The following is a 27,383-nucleotide window of genomic DNA, read 5'->3' on the forward strand; positions in this document are numbered from 1 at the left end:
ACTCCCACACACAGGTATACTTAAGGAAATCCAGTGTTTATTTTGGTTGCTGCACATTATACAATACAAAAAAAACAAAAACACATTTAATTATACTTTTTGTACAGAAGCTTGTTTCTGAGAACTTTTCATCAGAATTTACAGAGTTGAAAAAAAAAAGATCAACTCTAAAATTTGAACACACTTTCACACAGGTATAGGTTGTTACACTGATGCATATTCTCTTATCAGATTATACAAAACTAGCCGGCATAAAGAAACAGACAACTAATTCTAATCAATTTAGGACCACTCCCATTTCCATGGAGGACCAACACACAGGTATAGAAGGCATCTCAAACCACAACTGGATCCGTCCATGTTCTGCATTGGTAGTGCAACTTTGACTTAAAATTGAAACTGAAATCATGAATCATTGCAAATCCATAGAGAAACTCAAGACTTTCTCAGTCTTTGGACGGAGAAGTTATGACATTTGCACTGTTTACTGAATACATTCTATGTGAATTTCTTTTCTTTTTTTGGTGCAACTGCGATGAAAAAATCTGTCCTATATGAAAAAGAAATTCTCAAGGAGTAGAATTTTGAGATTTCCACCCATTGCACTCATGAATATTGAGTTTTTCGCTACATCAAAATGTTCCCTCCAACGCATAGTCACTCTAAAAATGAGAAAATATTAAATGTTGCTATAAGACGCACCAATGAGTAAACCGAATGGAACCACAGAGGTGTACAGTTACATAGTAATAGAAATAAACATGTACAGTATCATCATTTGAAAAAGAAAGTTGAAAGAAAACAACAGTGCAAAGACCCCAAAATTTCTCTTCATCACTACCGTGCCATATAACTAAAGGAAACCAGCCAACAACACAGTATTAAGCTCCTTGGTGAGCGTCGCAGATTATCTGACTTCCTGAGTTTACTGCTGCTGCTGCTATTTACCTGGAAACGTTTATAACTTCATCAATATAACTTCTTTATTCAGAGAGAGCGAGAGAGAGAATTTTCACTATTCCCTCATGTAGCCAGAAATGGCCGAGCTTTCAGGATAGATGTCACAAATGTATTTATTTTTTTTTTTTCATGGATTCCACTGAGGCCACATGCTAGAATTGCAGTTCCTTTGTAATTTAGTTTGTTCCAAAATATAAGAATCAAAAGAGGTGAAGAGCAGACTCTAGGAGAGCCGTTAGGGGGCAAAAAGTATTTGTGTTATGATGGGGTGACTCAGGGTTCAATGCTCAGCCCCTTGCCACTAAACAATTACCCTTATGTGAATCGTCTGGGGTTACGGGCAGAAGCCAGGGTTGCCACACAAGGAGTGAGCATCTGCTGGGACCCTGTTTCTGACTACTCCGGATAGATATAAGGTCTGGTTAAAAAAAAAAAAAAAAAAAAAAAGTGGTTTGAGCTTCTTTTTATTCTCGTCTCTGCATTTCTGGAGATCATATTCATTCATTTCAAAATCATTAAATATGACATGAATAGGGGCACAACAGCTTTAAAATATTGTTCATCATTCCCTCAAAAAAAAAAAGCATTAACTGAAGTCTTATCTTGAGTTTGCCTTGATGGTATAACTGATGAAGACTTGCAGGTGCTGACGGAGATCTTAAGCAGACCCCATCAGGACGCCGACCGGAGGGGCAGCTGGGGTATCAGTTGGGGAGCGCTGGTAAAATGTGTCTGTGTTGTTGACGCGGAGTAACGGCGGGATGGTTGACGACCTGATGTGGAGGATCCTCGTGTCCGTTACCTCGCAGTCGATCTGCATCATCACCTCAAACTCTTTGTCCCGTATAACACTATCTGTAACCGAAAGCAGGGGGGGAGAAAAGCCATTAGCGCTCCACTAGTGAATCCATGAACACACGCAGGGTTTCGCTCCATCCAGCAATTTCATACCAACACACATGATGTAATCATCTCAAGACACAAGACGTGTTTGCCAAAGTGAATTCACTCATCATTGTTATTGCTGGAAAATTCTCTTGTTGAGAGGAAGATATGATACGAGACTTTTGGGGTATTTAGAGATGATTGTTCGAGAAGGTGGGAGGCATTCAGAATCAAAGTGAGAATGGGTGGAGGCTGGGTTGCAGATGGGAGTCCAGAGGTGAGTCACACTGGATTTCTCCATCACGGAGATAAACAAGAGCAAGAAGTGCAAATTGGAGAGGAGAAAAAGAGAAAAAAAAAAAAAAAAACTCTGGCAAAAGTGTGGGAGAGAAAGATCACCGATAATGAGTCAGAATCCTTTATGTTGTGTTTGGAAGATAACAAAGGACAGTTTCGCAAGTCTGACAGACAAAATGATGGATGCTCAAGAGTCAGACTATTGTGTTTGATAATGTGCTTTACATCATCTGTGGTTTACGAGGTTTATCCAGATATAAATATTGGAATATTTCACTGGCATTGTGAGGCTTGATTTACAAACAAGGCAATCCCTTGACTATCTTGGGAAAAACATTACACCGTTTGTGGTTCGCTCAGTTAAACTCTGGGAAAAGACCCTTCAAAGTGGACACTCTATAAAAGTCTTTTGCTGGAAAAAAAAAAAAAGGACAGCATGCAGACGATAATCTCTTGTGTATTTTACATTAACGGGCAGCTTAAAAACACGTGGCTTCCTTTGTGTGTCTGTTGAGACAACATTCCCCATATGGACGAGTCCCATGACAAACACACCTCACTCAGTTTTAGTGAACTATATGACCCAGAAAATGAGTTGTAGGGAATCTTTAAAATACTTGGACACAACAATTTTTATTTTCATTTTTCTTTAGACTCAAACGTCCTCGGCGGTTGCAGCAGGAAAACATTCTCTCAGTCCAGCTTCACTGCTTCATCATACTATGTGTGTATAAAATGTAAGGTCTGTGTGAAGTAAAGCTGGAAAATGTATCTTTATATTGATCACAGAGGCCACAACCTCAAACTTTAAGTGGCCGATTTTAGCCCAGGTTAGCCCACCCAGAGATGAACGAGCATTCCTCTATAATGAACAATTCAGTCCAGAGAGCTGAGGCTTCAACATTGTTAAATCACAGCTGAAGCCTCATGACTCAAACTGTACTCTGAAAACCGAGATGTAGAAAAACAGTTTCATGCTGGTAAGCCATCAGCGTCAATGACAATAAAGAAAAAAAACTTCTGCCTTCCATATATTATAATCACAGGATCTTTGCCTGCGTTGTATTGTTTGCTTTGAAGAGACTGGTGGTCACATCTTTTGTGCGTCACTGTAAAATTTGAACCCATTTAAACTAAAGGTGCAAATAAAATAAAACCCCACCTGACCAAAGAATGCATTGCAGAAACAGTAACAGCATTTGGAGCTAAATGCTGGGGCCAGCACCGGTCCACAACAGTGCCGATTTGAAGCGGGCGTGAGTTTAATCATCTTCACAATTACCTGTCGCTGCTGGGAATATCATTAGCTTAGCATTTAGACTCTTGTTATTCCTCAATGAAATTACTGCAACCTATAATGATTTTATTTGCACAGTGTTTAAACTAATGTGTGGACAATCATATAAATCGTTATCCAAACTCATGACTAATGTCTAACATCCCAAAGTGTTTACATCCGTCCAACGAATTATCAAACTGTCTTAACTTCTATTTAGGCAACTGCTTGAAAACACAGAAAGAGGAAACACACAACCACGAGGTCCCGCTTTAAATAGCGACTCTTTGACGAAGCTGCCAAAACTACTGTCCTGCTCTGCGTGGTCTTACCCCCCCCCCCCACCTCTTTTACCTCTTTTACTGTTGCCATCTGGGAACGTTCCAGAAGGTTTCAGCGACAGTGAGCCGGTGTATGTTGATAAAGGCCTGACGTCTGGCAACAGTGCACCGGAGGAAAACCGAGAGCGAGATCTTGAGAGCACAGTGGCGGTCAATTTGGAACAAACTCTGAGGCCATATTCATGAACCCCCCCCCCAAAAAAAACCCTCTCATTTTATATAAAAATGGTAACAACTCATTAGCAAGTGTAATAACAAAACAACATTTTGGCCCAAAATAATTACAAAACAATAATAAAAATCCCAAAAAGTACGATTTACATCAACTTTTAATCAAGGCTATTCCATTATAATGAAAGTTATGCCAATCTACCCCTTTTATTGCTAATTTACCATTTTCTTTCCTGTACTTTTGGACGTGTTGCAGTACTTAGGCAGGTAAGGGTTAAACCTTTGGTTTGGTAAGAGTGCAAGCTCTTTCAGAGCACTGGTGGTGATGTTCTGTTTAGATTGGACCCGTAGGAAAATCTGACCCCCACGTCTGTCAGTGGTATCGAGCTCTACCTTGAACCCCCAGTAAAAGCAGCTTTTAGTGACCGTGCACATGCAGAATTTCAGCATAGTAAAAATAGACTGCAGTACATCTCACGTGGTCGATCCACCTGTAAATGATGTCAACCCCAAAACATTCCTCTCCCCCCAAACATGTCGCCTCAACTTGACTGAGCGACTTTCAAACTCAAAAGATGATTAAATAAACACACGCTTCAGTCCATATAAGGAGTCACTGCGGCGCCAGATACATTTTTTGCAAGCAAGCAAATCAAAAAGGTTCAGGTCGAGTAGCTTTAACAGAACCTCTGAACCGTGGACTTGCCCAGGGACAGAAACAGGCGACGGCGTACATCAAAGTCTCGATCTTCAATTTTCACTTATTGACAAAGACAGACCCAACAATCACTCCAGATTAGCAGAGTCAATCCACGTCCACCAGATGAAAACCATTTAGTGACTGGAGAAGGAAAGCATTCCTAGAGGAGAAGCAGCAACACAGAGCTGGAAAGAATTATCGTCCAGTGTGGAGCAATCGCATTCGAAATACAGGACATTGTTTGTACTTTTCTGAGGGTCTCGCCTCTGTAAACGTGTCCAATTGGAATTAATTACTTCAATGTTTTAAACAGGGACAACATAAATCTTAAAAGCTACTTGGAGGCTGAAATCTGCGCAACACGTGTGCAGTCACATGTAAAAGGAGAGGAACAGTGCAGGTTCTCCATCCTTTGCTTTGTCAGCCTTTGTTAACTTAAGTTTGGGAAAACGGCCTTACTGACAGGTCAATGAGAAACTACCTGGAGGAGCAGTCCTGGTGCCTTCTAACATAAAACTGGTGTGAGATCTATCTAAATAATACCACATGGTCCAGCATGAACATGAAGGCTTTGAAACAGGCAGGAGGAGAAAGTGGCATTTCAAATGTGCATCTCATTGAATCCATGACAGATCATGCATATCGAAGAACTCCTTCTTCGGGAGAAGTTCCATTTCTCCATGAATGCCACCTTTGTTGGGGCACTTGAACAATCAGCTGGAAAGGATGTCTTGGATTTCACTATTTGCTGCCATTTCAATGAGCCATCTGACCAGCACAGACCTTGAACATTCCTCTGCGACAAGACCAACCAAGAACAATGTTTACCTTCATTAATCTTGATCCAACAGTGCTCTGCCTGGAAAAAAAAAAAAAAGAAGAAAAAAAAAAAAGCCAAGAAAAGGCGGCATCTTCCCTGCTGAGTAAGCGGCTCATATTCCACTGACTCACTCTTTTCAGAGCTGGTGGAAATGCTAATCAAATTTGTTGCTGGTGCTCTTCCAGGCGGGCGATAACTGTACAAAACCGTAACTGATAAAAACACCAGCTGAACTGAAAACCACCGGCTGTTTTCATAATTGTTCACACCATCTGTAAGCAGGTTTCCTCCTGTGCAGGGTCTCTTTCAGTTCACTGTGTGCATGTCTGGTGAAAATTAAGATTTTTATTTGGTCATCCATTAACAGATCATTACATAAGTCCTTTCCATATTTTGCTATTGCACAGCATAGAACATCACATAATTCCGTAAAAAACACAATCTGAAATAAATAAGTAAATGTAAAAACTAAAACTAAACAACTCAAAAATACGTTTGACCACAAGGAGGATGCAAAATCCACAGAAATATACAGCTGCACAGATATCTAGACTTAACACACACACATGCACGCACGCACAAATATTTAATAAAAAACTTTTTTTTTTTTGTTCTTCCAAAGTCAAGCCTCTGAAGACCTGCCTCTGACATACTGTATTGATAATCCAGCAGATCTGATGCCTACAGGGTAACATCGGGGTGAGCTCATGGAAATGAAAAACATGTGAACAGTGTAATGATTCATAGAAAACACAGAAAACAATTTGGCAAATCCACCACTTTAAGTCCGAAGACTTTACTGATCAAGTGCTCAGATACCGAAGCCTACCACTTGAAAATCAACGTTAAAATGTTGCTTGCGGGCTGGTTTGTAAGGACAGGCGGTCAAAAAAAAAAAAAAAAAAGGTTGACTGCTTCTCAAATGGGTTGATATAAACCACACCTCAGACCGCAAACAAACTCTGATTGCCATCCAACTATAACAAGCTGTGGACAGCCACACAACTGGAAGACGAACTGCAGCTCCATGCATTTTGATGTTCATGCTCTGCAATCTAATGTGGTTCAAATTTGTTTCTTTAATAGAGGGTATTTTCATCAAAAGTTCGCAGCAATGATGTACAAAAATGGCAGTGGCTGGACTGAATATTGTACTCTGTAAGTGATCGGATTTTCAAATGGGTGCCACATGGGTATGTTCAGTCAAACAATAGCGCAACACTGATGATTTTCACCCTCAACAACCTTACATATTAGAGAATACAGAAAAATCTATTGTTTTCAATTACTGACTGCAAGTAGAGCAGAAAATCTGAAACACAAGAGGCAATCAAAGCTGCAAAACCGTATCCTACCTGCAGGTGGCAAATATGCACACTGATATCGATGATAGGGTGATGCTATATATTGAATAATATACACTACCAGCCAAATATTTGGACACACATTCTCATTCCATGTTTTTTCCTTATTTTCTTGACTATTTGCATTGCAGATTCACACTGAAGGGATCACAACTATGAATGAACACATGTAGAATTATGTAGTAAACAAAAAAGTGTGAAATAATTCAAAACGTGTTTTATACTTTAGATTCTTCAAAGTAGCCACCCTTTACTTTGATTACTGCTCTGCAAACCCTCGACCTTCTCTCAGTGAGCTTCATGAGGGCGTCACCTGAAACGGTTTCTACTTCACAGCTGTGCCTTGTCAGGGTTCATTTGAGGAATTTCTTACCTTCTTAATGGGGTTGGGACCAGAAGTTGTGTTGGACAGAACTCAGGTTGGTACAAAGCTGACCGCCCTACTTGACAACTGTTAGAATTCATATCATGGCAAACACCATCCAGCTTGTTTGCATGATAGGTCAGTGGCTGCAGTAATGCTTAATGTGACTATGAGCATTATCAGAAGCTGAATGTTACACCAGAAACACCAGGTGATACGTCTCTTGGTGGCAGTCGCTGCTCTCAATCTGCTTCAAGCCCGTCTTTCATGAGTTACAGTTCATTCAATGAACAAACTCTCCAATCGTTGTGTCCGTGCAGGGAATCTTACCGTTTATGTTCATTGCTGGCAACACCACAGACATCTTGGGTCGACTTCCTTTATTGTGGTTGGTGGCTGGAAGCAGGAGATGATCCTGAGAGCAAAGAAGAAAAGGTCACCAAGTGGAAAATCCAGCTCACTGGGAGGCCATTTAAGTGGATGATGTGTGTTTTTGTGAATCAGGAATGGGAACTTGGTTGTAAATGCTTTCTAAATGTGTTTGCATGTGAAAGTTGAGGACGATGAGCATCATGTGCGAATTAAGCAGGTGGAGAAAAAGAATCATTAATTTGAGCTGGCAGACTCAGAACTCTCCACCGATTTAAAAACTATGACTAAACCATGCAAGGATTTCATTTATGTTATACTTGACTTTTACTACTTCATTGGGACGGGACAATAAAGAATTTTTAAAAAGCTGAATATCAAAGGAAGCCCGAAAACATTGGCTCCCAACCGCTTTCTTTTTTCTTCTAAAACCGGCAGGACCCTTTCTACAATGTATTATTTGCCAAAGCGTTTCAGTAAGGCTGAAGCAGTTCCTCGCTCAACTTCTAAGAAAGAAAATGTATACCGAAACTTGTATAAAATCTGAAATTCACAACTTCAGAGAAGGTAAAGCCACGGAACCCCTGCGTGATCTCTCCCTAAGGGTTTCCTGGATTCGCCCGGCTATAGCACGGCATAGCATAAATCAGCTTTTCCACACAAAATCTTCCAATATAGCAGTTTTTAAACATTAACTAAACTAGTACGACTCTCCAAACATTTTCCTTAGCACTTTTTTTTTTTTTTTAAACAATTACTGTGTTTGTTAAAACATCAGTGGGTCTAAAGTGACCTCACCTTTTTGAAACAATTAAAGCTAAATACATACTTTATTTTGACAAGGGGATGATGGTTTTTAGGATGCAGAGCAAAGAAAATTAAAGTACAGAGACAATCAAGTGACTTACAAACTGAAGAAGACAATAACCTGTGAAGGAATTTCTTCACTTTGTCTCATCTAAAATCTAAATGTAAAATATGCTTCATGTTTGAACACAATTACACCGTAGAAAAGAGTTCAAACAAGGCGACTGAAAAATCCAAAACAAAGAAAAGTATACAAGGATGAACACTACATCAGTTAATTTCTGAGGATAAAGAAAGTACAAGCCGACGAAAACAAGGTTCGCTTCATTTCATGTGTTACTTCAAAACCTGAAAAATGGCGACTATTATGATGATAACAGACGGGAAAATGGCCCATTGTTAGAAGGAGGGATTACTGCATGACGATATGATGAAGTGATGAGATGTTCTATGTTATCAAAGTAAATTACAGGCTCTTCGTATCTGCAGGTATGCTTGCTAAAATCTCTCTCTCTCTCTCTCTCTCTCACACACACACACATAAATTAGTTCACAAATATTGCAGCTCTAACTTTATCGGCATAATGAAGAGTTTAGTGTCATACTGGCTTCAAGGAGAGACTTTCAGCAATCAAGAGGAGAGTTAAATACTAAAAATGAGAGGGTGTCGGTGCTTGGAGGAGATGCCGGGGGTTTTGCCTCCGTATCAATGTCATCAGGGGATCGGCGAGCTTGTCACGCTGACGTAGCAGCTGCTAAAGCTGTTGTCATAAGAACAGGTGAAATTCCCTTGACCTTCATTGGACGAGATCCACTATGAATGAAAGCAGTGTTTCCATCACATCAGCCGCACGCTTACATAATGTCACAGGTGCTAAAACAACGTAAAAAAGTGAAGCAAGGCCGTAAAACGATGACAGAATAAGAAGGGCAGAAAAGTACTATATTTTTCCATCACTTCATTTCACACCTAAATAAAGACAAGTGGTAACACAGAAAACCTCATGTCACCCTGACTGAAAACACGGTCACTTCCCTGCGCCAACAGCCTGTGGCGTGTGTGACCTCGGCAGACACAAGAGGCCATGAACAGGCCGACGTGTCCTCGACTGAATACGCTAAGAGGGACAAAAGCTCAAATTGATCGTGATTGGCCACAAAATCTAAACAAATTCCAAATTCAATCCAGACCTTTGGCAGCTTTGTCACTAAAACACGTCATACTGGCCATAACAAAAAATAAAAACAGAAACAAAACAGAAGCATACAAGCGTCTGTAGACACACACACACACACACATCCTGAAACCCAGGAAACAAAATACAAGCAAATAAACCAAGTGAGAAAAGCTCATAAAGGTCTGGAACAATTAAAAATGTCACATTGAGGCCTTTAATCCTCACTGTCCACCAAGACTGTATTTTCTACTATACAGTGCTTCTCCTTTTGTTTTTGTCATTTCAGTCCAACCGTGCATCTTCGATACTTTAAAATCCAACACGGTTTCTTTAAAACAACCCCAATTCAACGTATAATAGAAGCGTAAAAAGATAAAGACAAATAAGTGTGGCATTTTTCTTTTGTCTAAAATATGTTGTACCTTTATAAAGTTCAAATACCTAATCTCGAACTCAAACAAAAGGAAAATTGAGGTAAACGAATTCTTATTTTGGCTTCATACTGTTAAAACGAAACAGTTTTTGAGTGTGAGGAAACACATCGGGCTTTTAGATATTATTGTGAGAATTTTTAGCCGTTTCCTGAAAATTATGTATTAAATTTGTCAATCGATAAAATAGCTGGCGAACTCAGTGACAACACAAATCTGTCAGCATTAAATATCCTTTAAAAAAAAACAAAAAGCAACCTACTTTAAATTCAGCTCATTCACAAATGTTGATGTTCAAGACATAAAGGTTGAAGTTGATTTTGGTTTGGATAAACAACAACATCCTGGCTGCTCGGGCGTCACAAGGCTTCAAACTAATGAAAGAATAGCGACTTGACCTGCTGAGGACTCGAGTCCTCAGTGTTGGAGTGCTGCTTTGTTGGCAATGTCCACAGACCCAAATCTTTGTGAGTTGCTTGGTGAAAGAAATTGGGACTTGATTTATGACCAAAGGCTTTAAAACACTGATCACACCGACTCATCCTAAAGACCAAGCGGGTTTTGAAAACACTTGAGTTTTCAGAGATACAGAGAATGAGATGAAATACTTAAAAAATTGTATTGATTTATTTTTTTAACCTGCATTGTTGTTAATGTGGTTTTAGTAATAAAAATAAAGCTTGGAAAAAAAAAAAAGTTTTCAAGAAATGAAAAAATAATAATAATTATCAGCATCTTTTATTAATCACGGACACAAAGGAAAATATTGCGACAACATATAAAAAAAATTTCTTCTATTATAATTTCCAAGATTTAGGCAAAGAGAAAACACGAGAAACAGGTTCACAGTCTGAAAGGTTGAAAAATAAACAAATCACGTTGATCAAGGTTGACATTTGGGCAAAGATGTAATTCTAAAACATGATGCTCACGAGAGCCAGTGGAAGAAAGAAATAGCACTGGAAACACTTAGTTACACCCTTGGGTGTGCTCCTGTCACCCAATTCCCTCTTAAACTATACTGCTTTGTTGAAAGACCATTTATGTATAATTTATGATTCACAAGTTACACTTGATATAAGTCATTACTTACATTTATGACATCTTTGGAAAAAACCTAAATTTGAAGACTGATTTTAAATTAAAAAAAAGAAAAGAAAAATTGAATGAAATTCAAGTTGAGCTGTGAAGGTTTTGTGTGAAATCTGCTCTAATGATAGGGTTAGGGACTTTTTACGATTAATTCAATCACGGAGTCAGACCCAATCTGTGAGCCAGAAGTGATTTAACAAAGTTCAAACTTACCCTCCGGAAAGATATTACATAGAAAGTGTCGCCACGACGATTGAGTTCATCAAAGAAGTCACTGTAGGTGCGTTGAGGTGCGTAATAAACCTGCAGCTCACTCCCAGGACCCCTGTGGAAGATTTACAATAGTGAACATGCATATTAGAATCAACAACACCATAGAGTCATCATATAAACTTAAAAATAAATAACAATGGGAAGGAAAAACATTTTCAGAAAGTAGCCATGTTGAGATCATTCTCATCTTAACAGAATACAAACAATGTCAAAAAAGATGTTTTTAGAAAATGTGACAACAGACATAAACTGGGAGGTTCACTTGCCCTCACACCCCCCCCTTCATTAAATCAACAAAACTCAAATATTACAGTACTGGCTTGTATGAATTTGAAGTAAAAATATAGTAGGAGATCTCGACTCACCTTTTCTCAGTGTCTGTGTATTGGACGGTCGCAATCTGCGCACTCTCTACCTCTTTATTCTCTGTTTTCTGTTTTGAAAACACAGGAAGAATTAGGGAAAAAAAATCTCTTTATGAGCACATCAAGTCCCCACTGAAAAGAACTGCTGGCAGCACAAGAAAACAGACGCTGTTCGTAACACCGCAATGACAATACTGTAAAGCATGGGCAGAACAACTTCTACAGAAATATTAGCCACTGAAAATGACTGACTGTTCATGTTGTGGAGTGAGAACAGCCAATTCTGTATAAGACGCCATTCAAATGAGCACAAGTGAAATTAAAATGTTGGAAGGAGGTCACCAAGTTTCACACATTAAAATACATTAAAATACTCAGATTTTACTGCTGAAATGGCTCATAGGAAGTTAGAAATGTACACAATGACCTTTTTTATTTACGGTAATATAAGAATGGGTATAAACAAACTGAAGTTGCTTTGGTAGGCTGGACTTTCTGTGACACATCTAGAAAAAAAAAAAAAAAAATGGAAAAAGGCACAGGGGGCGCTAATCCCACAGCCTCTCTCTAGGAGTTATGTTTACTTTCTCAGGGCTGCCGGATTAAATTTGGCTCAATGAAGAGGCAGTGAAAGGTGAGGTGTGAAGAGAGGTGAAACGGTGGTGAAAGAGTGAAAACAACATTTTATACTGAAAGTAATGGCTTGAAATACAAATTAAGTTTAGTTTGGAATTTTTGTTAATAAAAACATAAAAAAATAAGGGCGTGCATGCCTCTTTCTCCTTTTGATTTTTCCAAAACATACCGCTGGGCCTTACCAGAATGGTCCGTGTAGGTTTGTGGGCGCTGTTATTCGTGCGCCTGGATTTGGTCTGCTGCACTTCATGACGGTGGACCCAACCCCTCAACTCATGCGCCAACCTGCCAATTGAATCAGTACGAAAGACCTGGGTGACACTGTGGTTCGAGCAGGAAGGTGAAAATATATCCTCAAGAAAATAAGACCTCTCTCACTCAATGCACTTGGTCCTGTTCACCGAAGGCTGGCATGGGGGAGGCGGTCTGAGAAAGAGGGGATCCTTTACCACCATTAATGCCTTATCCTCAGAGCTGAAACTGAACAGGAAGCAAGAGAGGCTGTTAGATGAAGAGAGATGTGATACATTTACAAGGCTGTTGCAGACGCCCAGAACTCTTTGTAAGAATTTCACACGCCAATCTGCTAAAAATACGTCCCACATGTTGAGAATATGCTCTGAATGCGGACGGAGAGCCAACGAGGCAGTTTTTTTTTCTTTTGTTGTAGGTGAAGCACCCACCTCGAAATGGGTAGCTGAAAACAAGCAGCCAACCTAAAACAAAACGTGCATGGCTTTAGTGTGGGGATGACTGCACAGATTTACAACATGTGCAGAGGTGGCAGAACTTCAATCAATGCATGTATGCAGAAACATGCTGACGCGCGTCAAATGGGGGTGATAATCTGTCCACATGCTGCAGTGACTTGTGGTTACAATTATAACGAAGATACTAAGGAGAACAAAGCCTTAAATGGCACATACGCACTGACGAATGTGGAGGATGGGGAGAAAATTCATTTTCATTTCATTTGCCTTTGAAGAAACACATTGAGATTAATAATCTCTTTTGCAAGTGTGTCCTGGTAGTAATGCATTAAATAAAAAAAAAACAACCTGCTGGATAGCTTAAGGCGCCACCATACAGAGAATCTGAATTGCACTGGTGACCAGCTGCACTCGGCATTAGCCGACTTCCATAAGTTACCTTGACTTCAGTTGCAAATGACACACATCTCTCAGAGTGAATAATTGTGCTGCCCGAGGTGCTGATGTAGACTGTACACAGGCAGCACCCACCTGCAGGGAGATTGTTGAGGAGAAATGATCGCACCAGCGTAATCCCTCCAACGGGCCTCCCCGATGTGAGCCGTCATGTTGACTCTGCCTCGCGTCCCTTTCTCTGCACGTCTCGGAAACCGTTACCACGAGACAAGACGTCAGAAAGCGGGGGGCCTGGTCATAACTCTCACCGAGGGGCCCCGGGTTAACCTTGCAGCACACACGCTTTCCTGTTCAGTCGGACCCCGGGATTAGGTTGCATATCTACTCCTGTCATCCTTCTCTCGACTGCGTTTGGTGCTGTCACCCCTTTTGTAAGGCTAATGTGTTCCTTCCTGCCTGCGCTGGTTTAATGCTGCTCGGAAACGCGATACTGCAGATGAATGGTTTGCATTAACATGTGACATGAGCTGCACAGAAATCCGAACCACAACACAGGCTCGCAATGCCACAGGGACATCGGACGCTCTGACCACCTTGCAAAACATCATTCTGAAGACATGAGGCTTCAGGTAATGTAAGAAACTGGAATGTTATTTGTGCAATTTGCAAACGCCAACTAATGGGCCTCAAGAGCATTTAAAAAGGAAAGAAAAATACATAAACCATTAGAAAAATAAAGAGTTACGGACAATATAAAGCTGGATGTGAAACAGGGTCTGACCCCAATTTCCCACCTTGTTACTCAAAGCACAACTGCTGCCCAACGAGCCAGGGGCCTGGAGGCCTTCACATTGCTGACATTTGGACAAGTAGTCAGATGGTGCACATGTTTACGTGTGCAGTAATAAGCAGCACTCGCACAGCCTGAGGGCATTCACAGGTGCATCCTGGTTAAGTCACAGAGTGGGTAAACGCAGCCTTGTCAAGGGACTTCTCTTCATTACCTGCTGGCCATCTCGGCAGCGCCCTGGCCGAGGGACTTGGGGCCCAGCACAAACTCAGACTCTGCCTCTGGCGAGAAGCCCAACAGGTGTCTGCCACTGTGCTGGGTGGAGCTCACCTCCAGCTTGGAGCCTGGGCCACCCTGAAACAGACTGAAGAAAAGAAACAAATGGGGGAGAGCGAAGGACAGGTGTGATAAAATTGAGACACTCAAGTTGGAGGACTTCAGTTTGCATACATTATCACATGAATTATTTGAAGAGGGATTTAGATGACCACTGAACTCCTTGTGGCCCACATCCTGCGCACCGGAGGCATTTTGGTTTTTTAGCCACGAGCAGAATTTGAACTCTGATCTTCACCACGCGCGCACGCACGCACGCACACACACACACACATACTTTCAGTGGTATTACTACACTGGGTGGCATTTTCATTTCAAAGGGATCTGACCTCAAAGCGGGCATATTTCACATTCCAAAGGAGAGCCCAAAAACAAGACACACACACACATGCGAGCGCAGGTACAGGCGCATGCAGGTTTCAGCTACTGTGAATTCTTCAGTGAAGCAAGTTGCAAAAGAAAACGCATTGTTGGGTCCCACGAAACCCGTTTACGTTTAAGCTCCAGAGAACAAGTAAAAAGACTCGACTCTGAGCACAGAAAACTGACTAATTATCAGAGTCAGGGAGTTGATGCTTGCACTCTCATGGTGAAAGTTACTCCCAGAGGAAAACAAACATTTTTACACTATGAGAACAGAGAATGTGTCGTTAGATTTGGAGGTCAACTGTGGGCTTAAGTCTGAGGCATTACAAATGCTCCATCTGCTCTCAGAGAGGAATCAAGCTCGTTTCCCCCAGTGCAGTTTTATGTAACTCATTGAAATGTGTTACGATCTGTTGATGTTGCAAGTCCAGATAAGAGAAAAATGGCTACATGCAAATGTTTATTACTTACGAGGTCCTTCTTTCTTTTGTAGCAGTTCAGATTTGGATTTACGTTTCACAATTGGTAGATGTTTACTTTTGCCATAACCCTGCAGTGTTTTACAGTCACAAATCCTAAAAAACACTGGCAACAGCATCAGAGGAACACTTTCTTCACACGAGCGCAACATGACAAAACTATTTATCACCACTTTATTGTCCAGCTAAACGCGTTTCAGCCAGAATAAGACTGGACTTGCAAAGTTAATGGTCTATTTACTGCTGTGGCTCGAGTAGAAGGGTCTTGTGCATTAATTTGCTGCTTCAACAGTCACTGTAAAACATACAAGTCTGAGCTGTTTAATCTATGTTTTTAAAAGACTTCAAACAAGTTCCCCGAATCTAAATTTTTAGGAGCAAAAAGCAGGACATGTTGTTTCAGATGGTAACCCTGTTTTCAATAAATGTTTTTTGAATAAGGTCTTTTGCGTAAAAAGGAGGAGTGATTCCCACAATGAGTCATGGGACTTCCCATTTGTTTTCCTACAGTAATCAAATACTTGTGTATTCACAATGAGGTACAGTTAGCCGTAAGATTCCCTTATCTATTTTCAACCATTTCTGAGGGTTGAATTTGAACTCAGCCACTTAATCGAATCAGAAATGAGGACATTCTCTGTCCCGTGCTCACCTCGTTGGTCCCACATTCAACACGAGAAACACCAAGACCACCATGAGGCACACGGCCCTCCTCTTGGGTGCTGCCGTTTTTAGTACAGTGTTCTGCAAGAAAAAGGAAACCAATTACAATGCAAAGTGGAAGGCAAAAACTGTGTTTCAATGATGCATGGGTTTCTTTGTGTTCAAAAGTATTTATGAGTTTGTTGTGCAAAAACAAAAACCTTTTGTTACTTTTGCAGAAACGTGCATACTCTGGCCAATAGACGTGACCACTGTGGTAGTATTTGAGGGGGCTGTGAATCCTCACCTCACTCAGCAAGCCCTCCAGCTGTCTCTTGAGGCTGCCATTCTCACACTTGAGCACCTCATTCTCAGTCAAAGCCACTTTCAGGCGAGCCTCAAGAGAGAGCAGATATTCCTTTTTCTTCTTCCGTGAGATGGATGCAGACTCGCGGTTCTTTATCATGCGTTGCTGCCTCTGGGACAACTTTGACTGGGGTGAGAAAGCAACAAGAACAAATAGCAAAATGAGGCAAAATATTGTGATCATTTCATTTTCTTTATTATGTGGTTTTACCCTGTCATTGCCTCCGCACTTATCCAAACAGCAAGTAGAGATAGTTTTTGAGAAACTACTAACAGACCCGTATGAGCCTCTGGGACGACATATCATAGGTTCCTTTCAAATCTGACATACTGTAATGTGCGTTCATGTTCCCAAGACATTGGTTAAAAAAATTGTTTTGAATAAATAAATAAAAAAAATTGAAAAAATGGGAACTAAACATACCCATAAGTAAAAAAGTAAACAAAACAAAAAACAGGTACATACATTTTTGAATACGATACAACATACTGTCAGTTTTAAATAAATATGGAATTTGCAGCTTTAATACATGACATTTTATCTTTCTTAGAAGCTTCAGAATCTGTTCTGCCAAGTATTTGAACAAGCCCTTCATTCATTCTATTTGAGACATATGAGATATGTTGAACAACACAGAGGAACTAAAAAGAGGAGTTATTTAAGATGTTGGCAACGGACAAAAAGAACCGATAAAATCGAAAGATGACACACTCGGCACAAAAGCCAGCGGCAACTTTGTTATTCTCACCAGGAGAGCTGCGCGGACAACTGCTGCTTCACTTTATTGCAGTGATAGAATAATAAACAAACGCGTTCAAGATGTGTCGCAAGGTTAATGATACCTCTGCAAACAATCAGACCTTAAACATCAGGCCCAAAAAGCCTTTAAGTGCACAAGATTAAGCTACTGCTTGAAAATATTTACACCAACATCCTCTCGGAGATCAAGAGGTCGATTGTAGTGTCTGTTCTATACGTGAGGAAAGATGTGTTTACCGAGTGTGTCACTCGTTGAGAAATGGGTGCACATCAGAGACCTATAAACACAGCAGTGCAATGTATGTCTCAGGTCTGAAACCTAAAAAGGTCAGCCATAGTTTCTATAGCTATATTTAGAGATTCATAATATAGAGTGATTATATTCGCAATGGTTCTGTTTATTTGGTCAAGAAAAGCTAAATCGCAAATTATGAGGATCATTAATCGACACAAATACATTATAGGATATAAATAAATGAGACAACTTTAAAGGATGAGCAGCCTGATTCTTTCCGCTTGCCGTCATGCCAGTGTAATCAAAACTGAAATCATACATGTGCAGGCTAACCCAAATAGTGCATATCTTAATATGACCTCTAACAAATTAACAAAATCCAAGGCAGTAATCACCAAAACACCTTCATTGTCCAACCAGTCCCCAGTCACCCTCTGACTACCCTTGTCCAAACAAAAACATCCTCTTCAGGGGAAGTCTCTAAGATCCTGGGCCTAATAGCCCCGCTGGTGATTAAGTTATTTGGATCCTTGTATTTGTATTCTGTCTCCTGAGAAACCTCTCTGTCTCCCAGCACAGATCTGGGAGCGGTGCCACTAGCCTGAGCCTGGGAACACTGCAAGGAGGCAGTTACCAGGGAGTGGAGAGCAGGGGGAACTTTGCATTGCCTCCTCAATGAGTCTGAGGAAGAACACATTAGAAAAGGGGCAACAAAAAAAATGGCATTTCTCAATAAAGCTTGGTTGAATGTGTGAAATGCCGCTAGTAATAATGGCTCAAATTCCGGCTATTTAAGTGTTGGGCAAAGTAGGACACATTCAAACAGCTGTTCCTGCAGCAATACACAGTGGCTACCTTCAGATATATGTTGGTATATTAAGCAGTGCTGTTTAAATTATTCTATCATTCTTTGGGCTATGGTGAAAAATTGCCCTTAGCTGCAGAGTGCTGCTATCTTGTTCAGCGTCTCAAAGGTTGCTCCAGAAGGACATCTGAGGTCAACCATGAATTTATCTAAATAGGAAGGACTTCATTTAACAGGCGGGGGTGAAAGTGTTTGGTGATTTTACTGAAAGTCTTAAAACACTACAACCATGCAATGTGTTCCGCAATTGAAACAACCTGATCATCCCATTATTATCCTCATTTGAAGGACTCATCTTGAACACATTTGCAACCTAAATTGTTTAAGAAAATGCAACTGAAAGAGTCACGGGTTATAGCCACACAATCTTTTTGTGTTTGTTAGTATGGAGACGTCTTTCAAAGTAGTGACAAAATAAAAGTGTTTCGATTGAATAAGTCCATTTCTGGTCTCACCCATTAAATGACTGCTGCTTGTCTGTTAGTGACACACCACCATAACCCTCTCAAAAAAGGTTCTGAATCTACAAAAAGCATCTGAAAAACATGATACAATGCAGATGTGAGGCCTTAATATTATGAGCAGGAGTGAAGTGAATAACCCTGACTCTCTATGATGGCATCTCTTAGTGGATGAAATACACAAGGTGGGCCAACAAAGGCACTGAGATACTCATAATTGACCTTAATGATATGGCTGATCAGTATATGAATACAACATCTCATTGTCAAAGATTGTGTATTGAAAAGATGTGAAGATGAGCCTTTAAGTGTGGACGGCACATAAGGGGTCCTTAGAACTATCGCCTGCTCTTCTGGAGGGTGTATCCCTGTCATCCTGCTAATGGAAGCATTTACACACGCACTCACACGCACACGCAACTCACCAGCTGCAGCAGCCCATTACACTACATTGACCCAATCCATGATGGCTGTTTACAGCTGTCGCAAAATGTTTCGTCCTGCACAACACCTGTCCAAAGCATGTAATCGTCAGCAGCCGTTTAACACCCATGATTATACAGACTAACTCCAGTTCAAAATACAGTTTGGTAAAAAAAAAAAAAAAACAGTAATGGCCATACTGCAGATATTACTTTCAGCAGCACCTGGCACTGGCATGCCATCTTTAACAGGCATTTTACACATCCTTTGTCTCACCGAGTCCACCACTGTGCTGCCGTCGAACCACCCGCAGCAAACACAGCTGCACAGGGCGCAGACACAAGCGCACACACTTTCACACGTGTGAAACCATTCAACGGCTTTTTGGTTTAATTAAAATTTAAAGCTGCATACAACTAATAATATCATTATCATCATTGTATTTTCATTTAAAAGTACATTTTTCCAAAAATCTTGACAAAAATGATTGGTGGAAAAAAATCCAAATGCCCTTTAAAAATTATTCTTTCTTATGTTTTTAATACCTCAACTTTAGTTAAGAAAGAAGTTTAAGTACTATCTGATAAAAACCTACTTTTCCCCTTCACAATAAATGTGTACAGACCCTTCTCTTTAATGGCCTATTGTAAACTTTATTGACTTGGTTAGCTTTACAAATGGCCAAGAGGCGTATTTGTTTTGGCCTCTGGGGTTTGAAATTCCTAGACGTTGCTCTCGAGGTCTGGAACAAAAAGCTCTTCTCCAGACCCAATTATGCCCACAATAATTGGACAAGTCCCTCTCCGCCCTTTTAGAGGCTGACTATTTTTTACAGGCAGAGGTCAGCCGTTACCAATCATTAAACAATAGACACTTTTTGGTTGAGCTTAATCATTAAAAGCACTAATGGAAAACATTGTTAATGTCGAGAATAATTGCGCAGATAGACAAAATACAACATTTTGACATTAGATTATGAGCAACGGTTTTTTTGCATTCACATGAATGAAGGCCATATATATGACTCCAATCAAATGATAGCAGCTGATGTTGGGATGTCCTACATTTTCTGCAGGCATCCCGGCATCACCACACACATGACTGCAGATCATTTTAGGGCAATTTCTGTGACACAACCTGTATATTAAATTATGCATTTGGTTTAACTCCACACACTAGTTTATTGCTAAAGAACCCCTGAAAAACCCTGTGAATGTTGAAGTTGTGCTCCCAAAACAAATAATAGTGACACAAGAGGAGACAGAATGAGAATTTCTTTTTCCCAGCCCACCAAAGGTCATTCTAGAGCAAGCTATCAGGAACTGCTGTGGCCGAGACCGAAGCCTGAATCAACAGTCAAGCTGCGGAAAGTCACGCCATCTCTCTGGGTGTGTGACGGAGGCGGACGGTTCAGTCTACAACAAGAAGCATTTGTAGTTTATATATTTTGAAAAGGAAGTATAATATATATATACACACAACCCAACAAACTTGCCACAGGCCCTTAAAAGAATATAACTGTCTACCACCCATATATAAGGCCAGCATATACAGGAGGTGGAGAGCTTTCACAGAAAGACCACAAGGGCTATTAAAAAAGAAAACTTGCTATAACTGAGTTACGTTTTACTAGAAAAAAAAAATAGAAGCATCACATGAACTGCTGGGGCAGTCTGCTGCAGTACCTCATGAAGTCATATAAAATCGTGGTTTCATGTTTGCGTTTCCTCTACACCACCCAGAGTGAAACTGTGTGTAGGCGGGAGAAACTTTGTGTGTTCACTTTGCACGAGTATGGACGATGCGTGTATCTTTCTGTTGACTGCAGATGTCCTGACATCACCCCTGAATGCAACAAATGGAAGGATCCACCCTCTGGCCTCCACACGGACTGTAACGTCCCGCTACGACAGTGCTCACACAGTCTGAACTGTGATTACATAACATGTCTATGTTTCCCATGAAGCGCACACAGGCACAAAACAAAGGCCAGGAGTGACCATCAGTATCTTTGTGGCTCCACGAGAACTGAAGTCTCATAAACACTGAAGATTGTGGCAATAAATAATCAGTGCAAACCTGTTAAAATTACATTGAGCTGAATAAATATAAAGCTACTGTGCTTTTCTCTTCACTGAGATATATATATATATACAGTATATAAAACTGAAATCACCACACACACAACATCCATTTGCATCACGTCACTGTATCACAGAAAATGCTATATTTGAGAATTCATTCTCATCGTCAACCTTTCATTTTCCCAAGACGTCCCACTGAGGTGATGAAATCATCAATTTAATGTCATATTTTGTTTTAAAATAAATGTTTCGAGGCAAGACTGGGTCATTTCTGTTCTTATTATAAGACAAAGGTCACATGTGTGAATAACTCCCCCCCCCCCCTATTGGGAACAATAAAATCATCGATCCATCAACATGGAATTTTTGTATTTCAACTGAAAATTAAAGTTAATGGTTTGTGAAATTTTAAATGAACATAAAAAAGCTAAAATGAGATAATTTAGGTTGGACAGGATCCAATCCAAGAGTGAAAATGGCAAACACAACCCCAGTTACCATGCAGTCCATGCTTATAAACAAGAAGCGGGACAATAGTGGTTCAACTGACAGGACAACTGGTGAAAATCCAGTCTAATCAGGGGGCGAGTCATTGCCAAAGATATTACTTTGCCTAAGCCTCAAGTTAGACAACGAAATCAAAATGGTTCATGCGTACAAATTACTCCTCTGTTGTCAGCAGATCTGTTGCTGCAATACTAGTTGGAAACCTGTCTGACACTGAGGCACTTATGGTGAGACATAAATGTTTGCCAAACATATAAATCATTTCATGCTTGACTCTTAATACCACAGGGCATCTCACCATTATCTAACTCACTTGTTGAACCTACAATCACGAACACAAACCATCATTAAAAGGCTGCCACTGGAAAAAAAAAAAAAAAAAGAAAGAAAAACCTCACTCCACGTCACAACAAAATACACAGAAACATGTGTTACCCTGCTGTGTCATCTGTTACTCAATTAAACAATAGAAGATAGAGAGAGCTGAATGAGTATCTGCCATGATCAGCAAAAAGTCTGTAAAACTGCAAACACACGAGAGTAAACTATGAGAATACTGTGTCGAGTTTTTGTATTAAGCCTTCACAACTATGTCAGTTTTGCATAAATATAAAGTTATATAAACAGACAAACAAACAAAAAAATAAGAAAATATAATAAGTTGTAACACCTACAATTATTGAAGTTTACTTCGAGTCATCTCTATCTACATGAGAGATGTCCCACTGTAATTAACGTTAGCGATTTCAAAAGTTAGGAGGGTATAAAGACAATTAAAGATCGTTTTGTGTTGTGACGATCGACTACAAGATCTGCTGGAAACCTGACATTAAACAAGTTCAAACAACAATATCCAGAAGTATTTCACTCCTCGGCAAAGCAAAATATTTCCAAAATAACATAGCACTACATTTCTGTATCTCTATTTTGTGTATGTACTGCAATGATAGTAAAGGAACTTATAAATATATCATTTTCAGTCACTTGCACAACACAGCGTGAAGATCTCAGCACTATATGTCCCTGAGGTGAACAGAAACAAAGGGCTTAAACCATGAAGACTCACATCATCATCTGAGGAAGGGGTCCGGAGTGTGAGAGAAACCACAGGAGGAGCAGCAACCTGGACAGGTCGGTCCTGGCTGAGCATTGGCATGGTAACCACATTACCAGAGATGGCCTGTGGTGTCTGGATCTGGAGTAACTGGCTCGACGGAGACAGTACTATAGATCGACCTGAGAGATGGACACAACGCATACACACTTTAAAATTACAGGCCTTAAATGTACTGCAATTATATTTTTACCATATGATTTCCATTGATTAATACAGACTGTCATTATGTGAATGTGAGATCGTGTGTTTATGTTCTTAGCCCATCTTCACCTTACTATAAACACATTAAGACAAACACGTAAGTAGCGTCTCTGTAGAGACTTGCAGCCACATGCTTTACTTCAGACTAGCTCTGTTCGCCCCTTACCCACCTCTTGCGACCTCGGCTGACCCTCGGTCTTTAAAAAGGGTTCTCTGTGTTTAAAATACAGGTGGAGAAGACGCTTGCCATTTTGACCTGTGGTCTTAAAACTTCCACATTCCAAACTGAAAGGTCTGTGATTTTTATGTGCATGAATGCATATAAAAAGCACAAGAGCAAACTTTTTTTTTTTTTTTTTTTAAACAGATCAAGCTCCAAAAGACGTAAACCTGCTAAACAACCTGCACATACGGCCCATGTTCATTGTTCTTTTGTTGAAGTGGGAGCCTCCAAGAACGGAAACCATTCTTCTCAGGGAGACCGTGCCAGGAACCATTCCTCATACTGACCCAACAGCCTTCACCTCTGTCAGTGCTAATCTTGTAGGAGCTTTATTCTGCTCGGCTAATGAATGTCAGTAGTGCCAACTCTCTGCCTTGTGCCCAAACTCACCACCTGGGAGAAATATTCATGCCGATCAAAGTCAGTATTAATTAAAATTGTTTGTTCTCTGGAAATGTATAATAAGGTTGGTGGCCCTTAATGAAATATAAACCCCTTCATAATTTTTTCAGGTTTCTGTCTTTCTTCTTTCCAGGATGGATAGTGTCATTATCCTCCTGTGATTATTAAGTGGGCACTCAACCAGCAAGACTCCCGACCTGAGAAAGCATGACGAGATGCACATCTGGGGTTCTACACTTCTACACGTATGTTTCGGCTTTAAACATCTGCCATCTTGGCCACTACCAGGAAGGCAGGAGAGCCAAATCCAAATTCATTTTGAGCTAGGTCAGATACTCCACCCACCAGGGTCCCAGGCAATGACATAAGTATTTACACTGGCCAGGCAATGATTCTGATGTAACACACAGAGGACCAGAAAGGTAAAACAGGCTAAAACACCGAATGAGAGACAATTTACCTAAATGCATGAACCCGACCGATGGCAATAAATATTCTCTAGTGTTAAAGTGGGTTACATAGAAAATGTCTTAATTGTATATTTATAATGGCTAATTTCCACAGTCTGACTCATAACACAAATGGTGGAATTTTCTGCTTACAAAAGTATACCAACACAAATCCTGATTCAATCATATTGTTTAAACATGATGAGGGGAGGGATGGGACACTGAGTTCAGTGCCGGTCAAAAACTGAGTATGAAGCACCATCTACTGGTTAAAACCACAACACCTAAATTACAGTTTATGCTGCAATATCAGTCAAATTCACAACTAAACAAAGCATTGATGATATTAGAAGACCTTTCAAGTATAATGACTAAAGAAAACCTCAAAGACAGAGTATCGTTCTGCGCCCTGTGGATGAGGCCAGCGCACTATTCTGATGCAATTCAATATGATGGGAAGCACATGTGATGTAGTGAGAGCTCTGACCTGGAGGGGGTGCTGGTTGGATAGTGACCGGAGCTGGTTTGACAACCGGCAGCACAGTGGTCTGCAGGGGCTGGATGATGATTGTCTTGGCCTGCAAGGGAGCGGTCGCTTGAGCCAAGGGCACAGCTGTAATCAGCGGCTTGGGCTGGATGGAAATCTTGGGGCCGATCTGAATCTGCCTTTTGATGGGTTGTGCTGGTTTTGCTGTAAAGTGTATCACACATCATGACAGAAGAAGGAGTGAGACAATTGCAGAATACACATATATTTACAGCTGATTGAGTTGAGGTGATAGAATTGATATATGTAAATAAAGATACATTTAAAGTATTAAAAGAAATAGCTGAATGTTCTAACTCCTTTTAGCTTTTTTCTCTGTTTTCTGTCTTGTTTACATCCAAAACTCCTATAAATTCAGTGGTGCAGCATTTTTCCTGATTTTTGGACAAGTACAAATTCAGATGTTGGCTGAATAAGGAGATGTACGCTGGCAGACAATGGCTCACCTCGCACAATCTGTCTGGTCGTCTTTGCAAGTTTCTTAGCTGGAGGAGGAATGTCAGAGAATCCACTGGACTCTGAGCAGACTGAAACAGGAGAGGGTTGAGACTGCAGGGACAAAGCCTCATCCTGGGGGAAGACACAAATCAGACTTATAACAACCACAAAAAGATATGTGAAACACATTGACTACAGAAAGGTGAGTTCAAATACTGTAAATGATGTCAAAATGAATCTCAATGTAATACTTTTCATTGATAACATTGACTATACATGGTTCAAGTGTCCTTAAGTGTCAATAGTCAAAAACTCTAGTATATCCTTGGATTAGGTCAGACCGATTTTGTCAGTAAATAAATGAGTGCAGATTGTGCTGGGGTCAAAGAAAGATGTAACCCTGGTCCTTGTTTTGACTTGCTGTGAAAACATCTGTCTCATGAATTATGCAAATGTGACTGAAGTTGTCAGCACCTTTTTTTAACGAGGGGTTGGCGCACAGCTCAGATGGACAGTAAATTATCAATCTGACAAGGTGTTTAAGGCTTTTGCTAATAAATGGTGTGTGTGTGTGTGTGTGTGTGTGTGTGTGTGTGTGTGTGTGTGTGTGTGTGTGTGTGTGTGTGTGTGTGTGTGTGTGTGTGTGTGTGTGTGTGTGTGTGTGTGTGTGTGTGACTATCCAAAAGCAAAGAGCAGCTGTCAGTGTTTGGAGACCATCTGGACTGAAAATGTATGTGTTCATACCGCACAAAAAAATGTAAATGTGAATTTATGTAAATACTCACAATCAGCCAGACAAATAAAATTTGAATTGGAAATTCCGTTTGAATGCAAAACAAACTAGGAAGGACAAACAGTAGAAGGCAGAGTCTTACTTGTAAGGAGTATGGGGACAAGGCTTCCACAGAGGCAGGAGAGGGGACAGAGCTCAGAGTGTGAGCAGGTGACAGAGAGTCCACACTCACCTCACCATCTGGATACACAAGGACAAAGACACAGTACCTGCTGTTATATACGTAGACTCCTTCAGTCTAAACCTCTGACTCTCACACGGAGTCTCATTTTCATTTGAACCATCAAGCAGCCATAAAAACATGAAGCATAAAAAATCCAACTTTGATGCATTTACAACTTATATGGGATATAGTACCAACTGTTGAAGGTGTTGCAGTTCATTAACTACAACAAATAACATTTTAATCTTTTTGACCTTACTTTAATTGACAATGTAAGGAATCAAAAATGATCTAATTTAAATTGCATGCAGAAGTTGTCATTTAACCAGAAATGACAAATGTTACACATGTAAACACTTGTTTTGGTTTACCTGTGCAGGTGCTGCTTGTGTCCATTCCATTCCATGGAGGAATGTCAATATCAAAGTCCAGGTCTGAACCTTCATTGGCCTAAAAAAAAAAAAAAAAGAAGCAGCAAACACATGCTTTTTAAACAATTGCCCTCATAAGAATACCAATTGAAACACATCACAGTGCAACTTTATCAGCTGAAGGTTAAATTAAAACATTACATCCTGTTATTGACATGCTTAGCAAACTTCACAGAGAAAAAAGGAAGTGGGCAGATTGCATCACTTTTAACTTCACACTCCCTCTAAAACATATCTTCACCCACTCAATCGTTTTGAAGCCTCCTGTAAGAGTCAATAAAGCTGTCACCAAACCTGTTGTGACAATCAACCATGTTTGGCATCTCCATTATGTGTGTGTGATGTTGATAATAAGCAGTTTTTACACAACAAGGAATATATTTTGTTCCACACATGCTAAAAGTTTTATATCGTCATTTGCCACTTTACATGTACAACTACATTTCATCCGCATTCTTCCTTTACATTTTCACCATGATAAAGACTCACATAGCCAGCGTTCTCGAGGGCCTGCAACAGCTCATCTGCATCTCCCAGGTACTCCAGCTCATCAAACAGGCTTATATCTGCGTAATAATTTGCACATGTCACACAATGTCAATCAAACTGCTCCAAGTCCATATGTTCATGCCACAGAAGTCACGTTGAAAATAATTGAACCACCATATTCAGGGATTTACCCAGTGGACATTATTTGAATTAGCTTCTTTTTATTTTCTTTTTTTTAAACGGTCACAGTAAATTGTATTTACATCAAACAAACAAGCAAAAGCAAACACAAACAAATAAACAATAAATAAATTAATAAATAAATAAAATAAATAAAGCTAGGCAGGTCACCAGACATCTTAACAATACAATATAATACAA

General features: G+C 40.2%; 1 protein-coding gene across 1 annotated transcript in view; it reads right to left on the reverse strand.

Moving 5' to 3' along the window:
- Window positions 1-17: 17 nt before the first annotated feature.
- The window catches only part of atf6 (activating transcription factor 6), a 28,124-nt gene continuing 758 nt past the window's right edge, over window positions 18-27,383 (reverse strand). The window contains exons 2-16 of the mRNA XM_080474152.1: window positions 27,003-27,079; window positions 26,454-26,532; window positions 26,002-26,099; window positions 25,135-25,258; window positions 24,629-24,832; window positions 22,816-22,985; window positions 16,356-16,541; window positions 16,059-16,150; window positions 14,440-14,589; window positions 12,708-12,809; window positions 12,512-12,614; window positions 11,694-11,761; window positions 11,269-11,380; window positions 7,509-7,593; window positions 18-1,815 (exon numbers count right to left, since the gene is read on the reverse strand). Of these exons, the coding sequence (XP_080330278.1) occupies window positions 1,619-1,815; window positions 7,509-7,593; window positions 11,269-11,380; window positions 11,694-11,761; window positions 12,512-12,614; window positions 12,708-12,809; window positions 14,440-14,589; window positions 16,059-16,150; window positions 16,356-16,541; window positions 22,816-22,985; window positions 24,629-24,832; window positions 25,135-25,258; window positions 26,002-26,099; window positions 26,454-26,532; window positions 27,003-27,079 (1,847 nt within the window). The 3' untranslated portion in view covers window positions 18-1,618. The remainder of the gene's footprint in view (window positions 1,816-7,508; window positions 7,594-11,268; window positions 11,381-11,693; window positions 11,762-12,511; window positions 12,615-12,707; window positions 12,810-14,439; window positions 14,590-16,058; window positions 16,151-16,355; window positions 16,542-22,815; window positions 22,986-24,628; window positions 24,833-25,134; window positions 25,259-26,001; window positions 26,100-26,453; window positions 26,533-27,002; window positions 27,080-27,383) is intronic.

This window comes from Lipophrys pholis (assembly GCF_963383615.2).
Source record: "Lipophrys pholis genome assembly, chromosome: 10".
NCBI lineage: Eukaryota > Metazoa > Chordata > Actinopteri > Blenniiformes > Blenniidae > Lipophrys > Lipophrys pholis.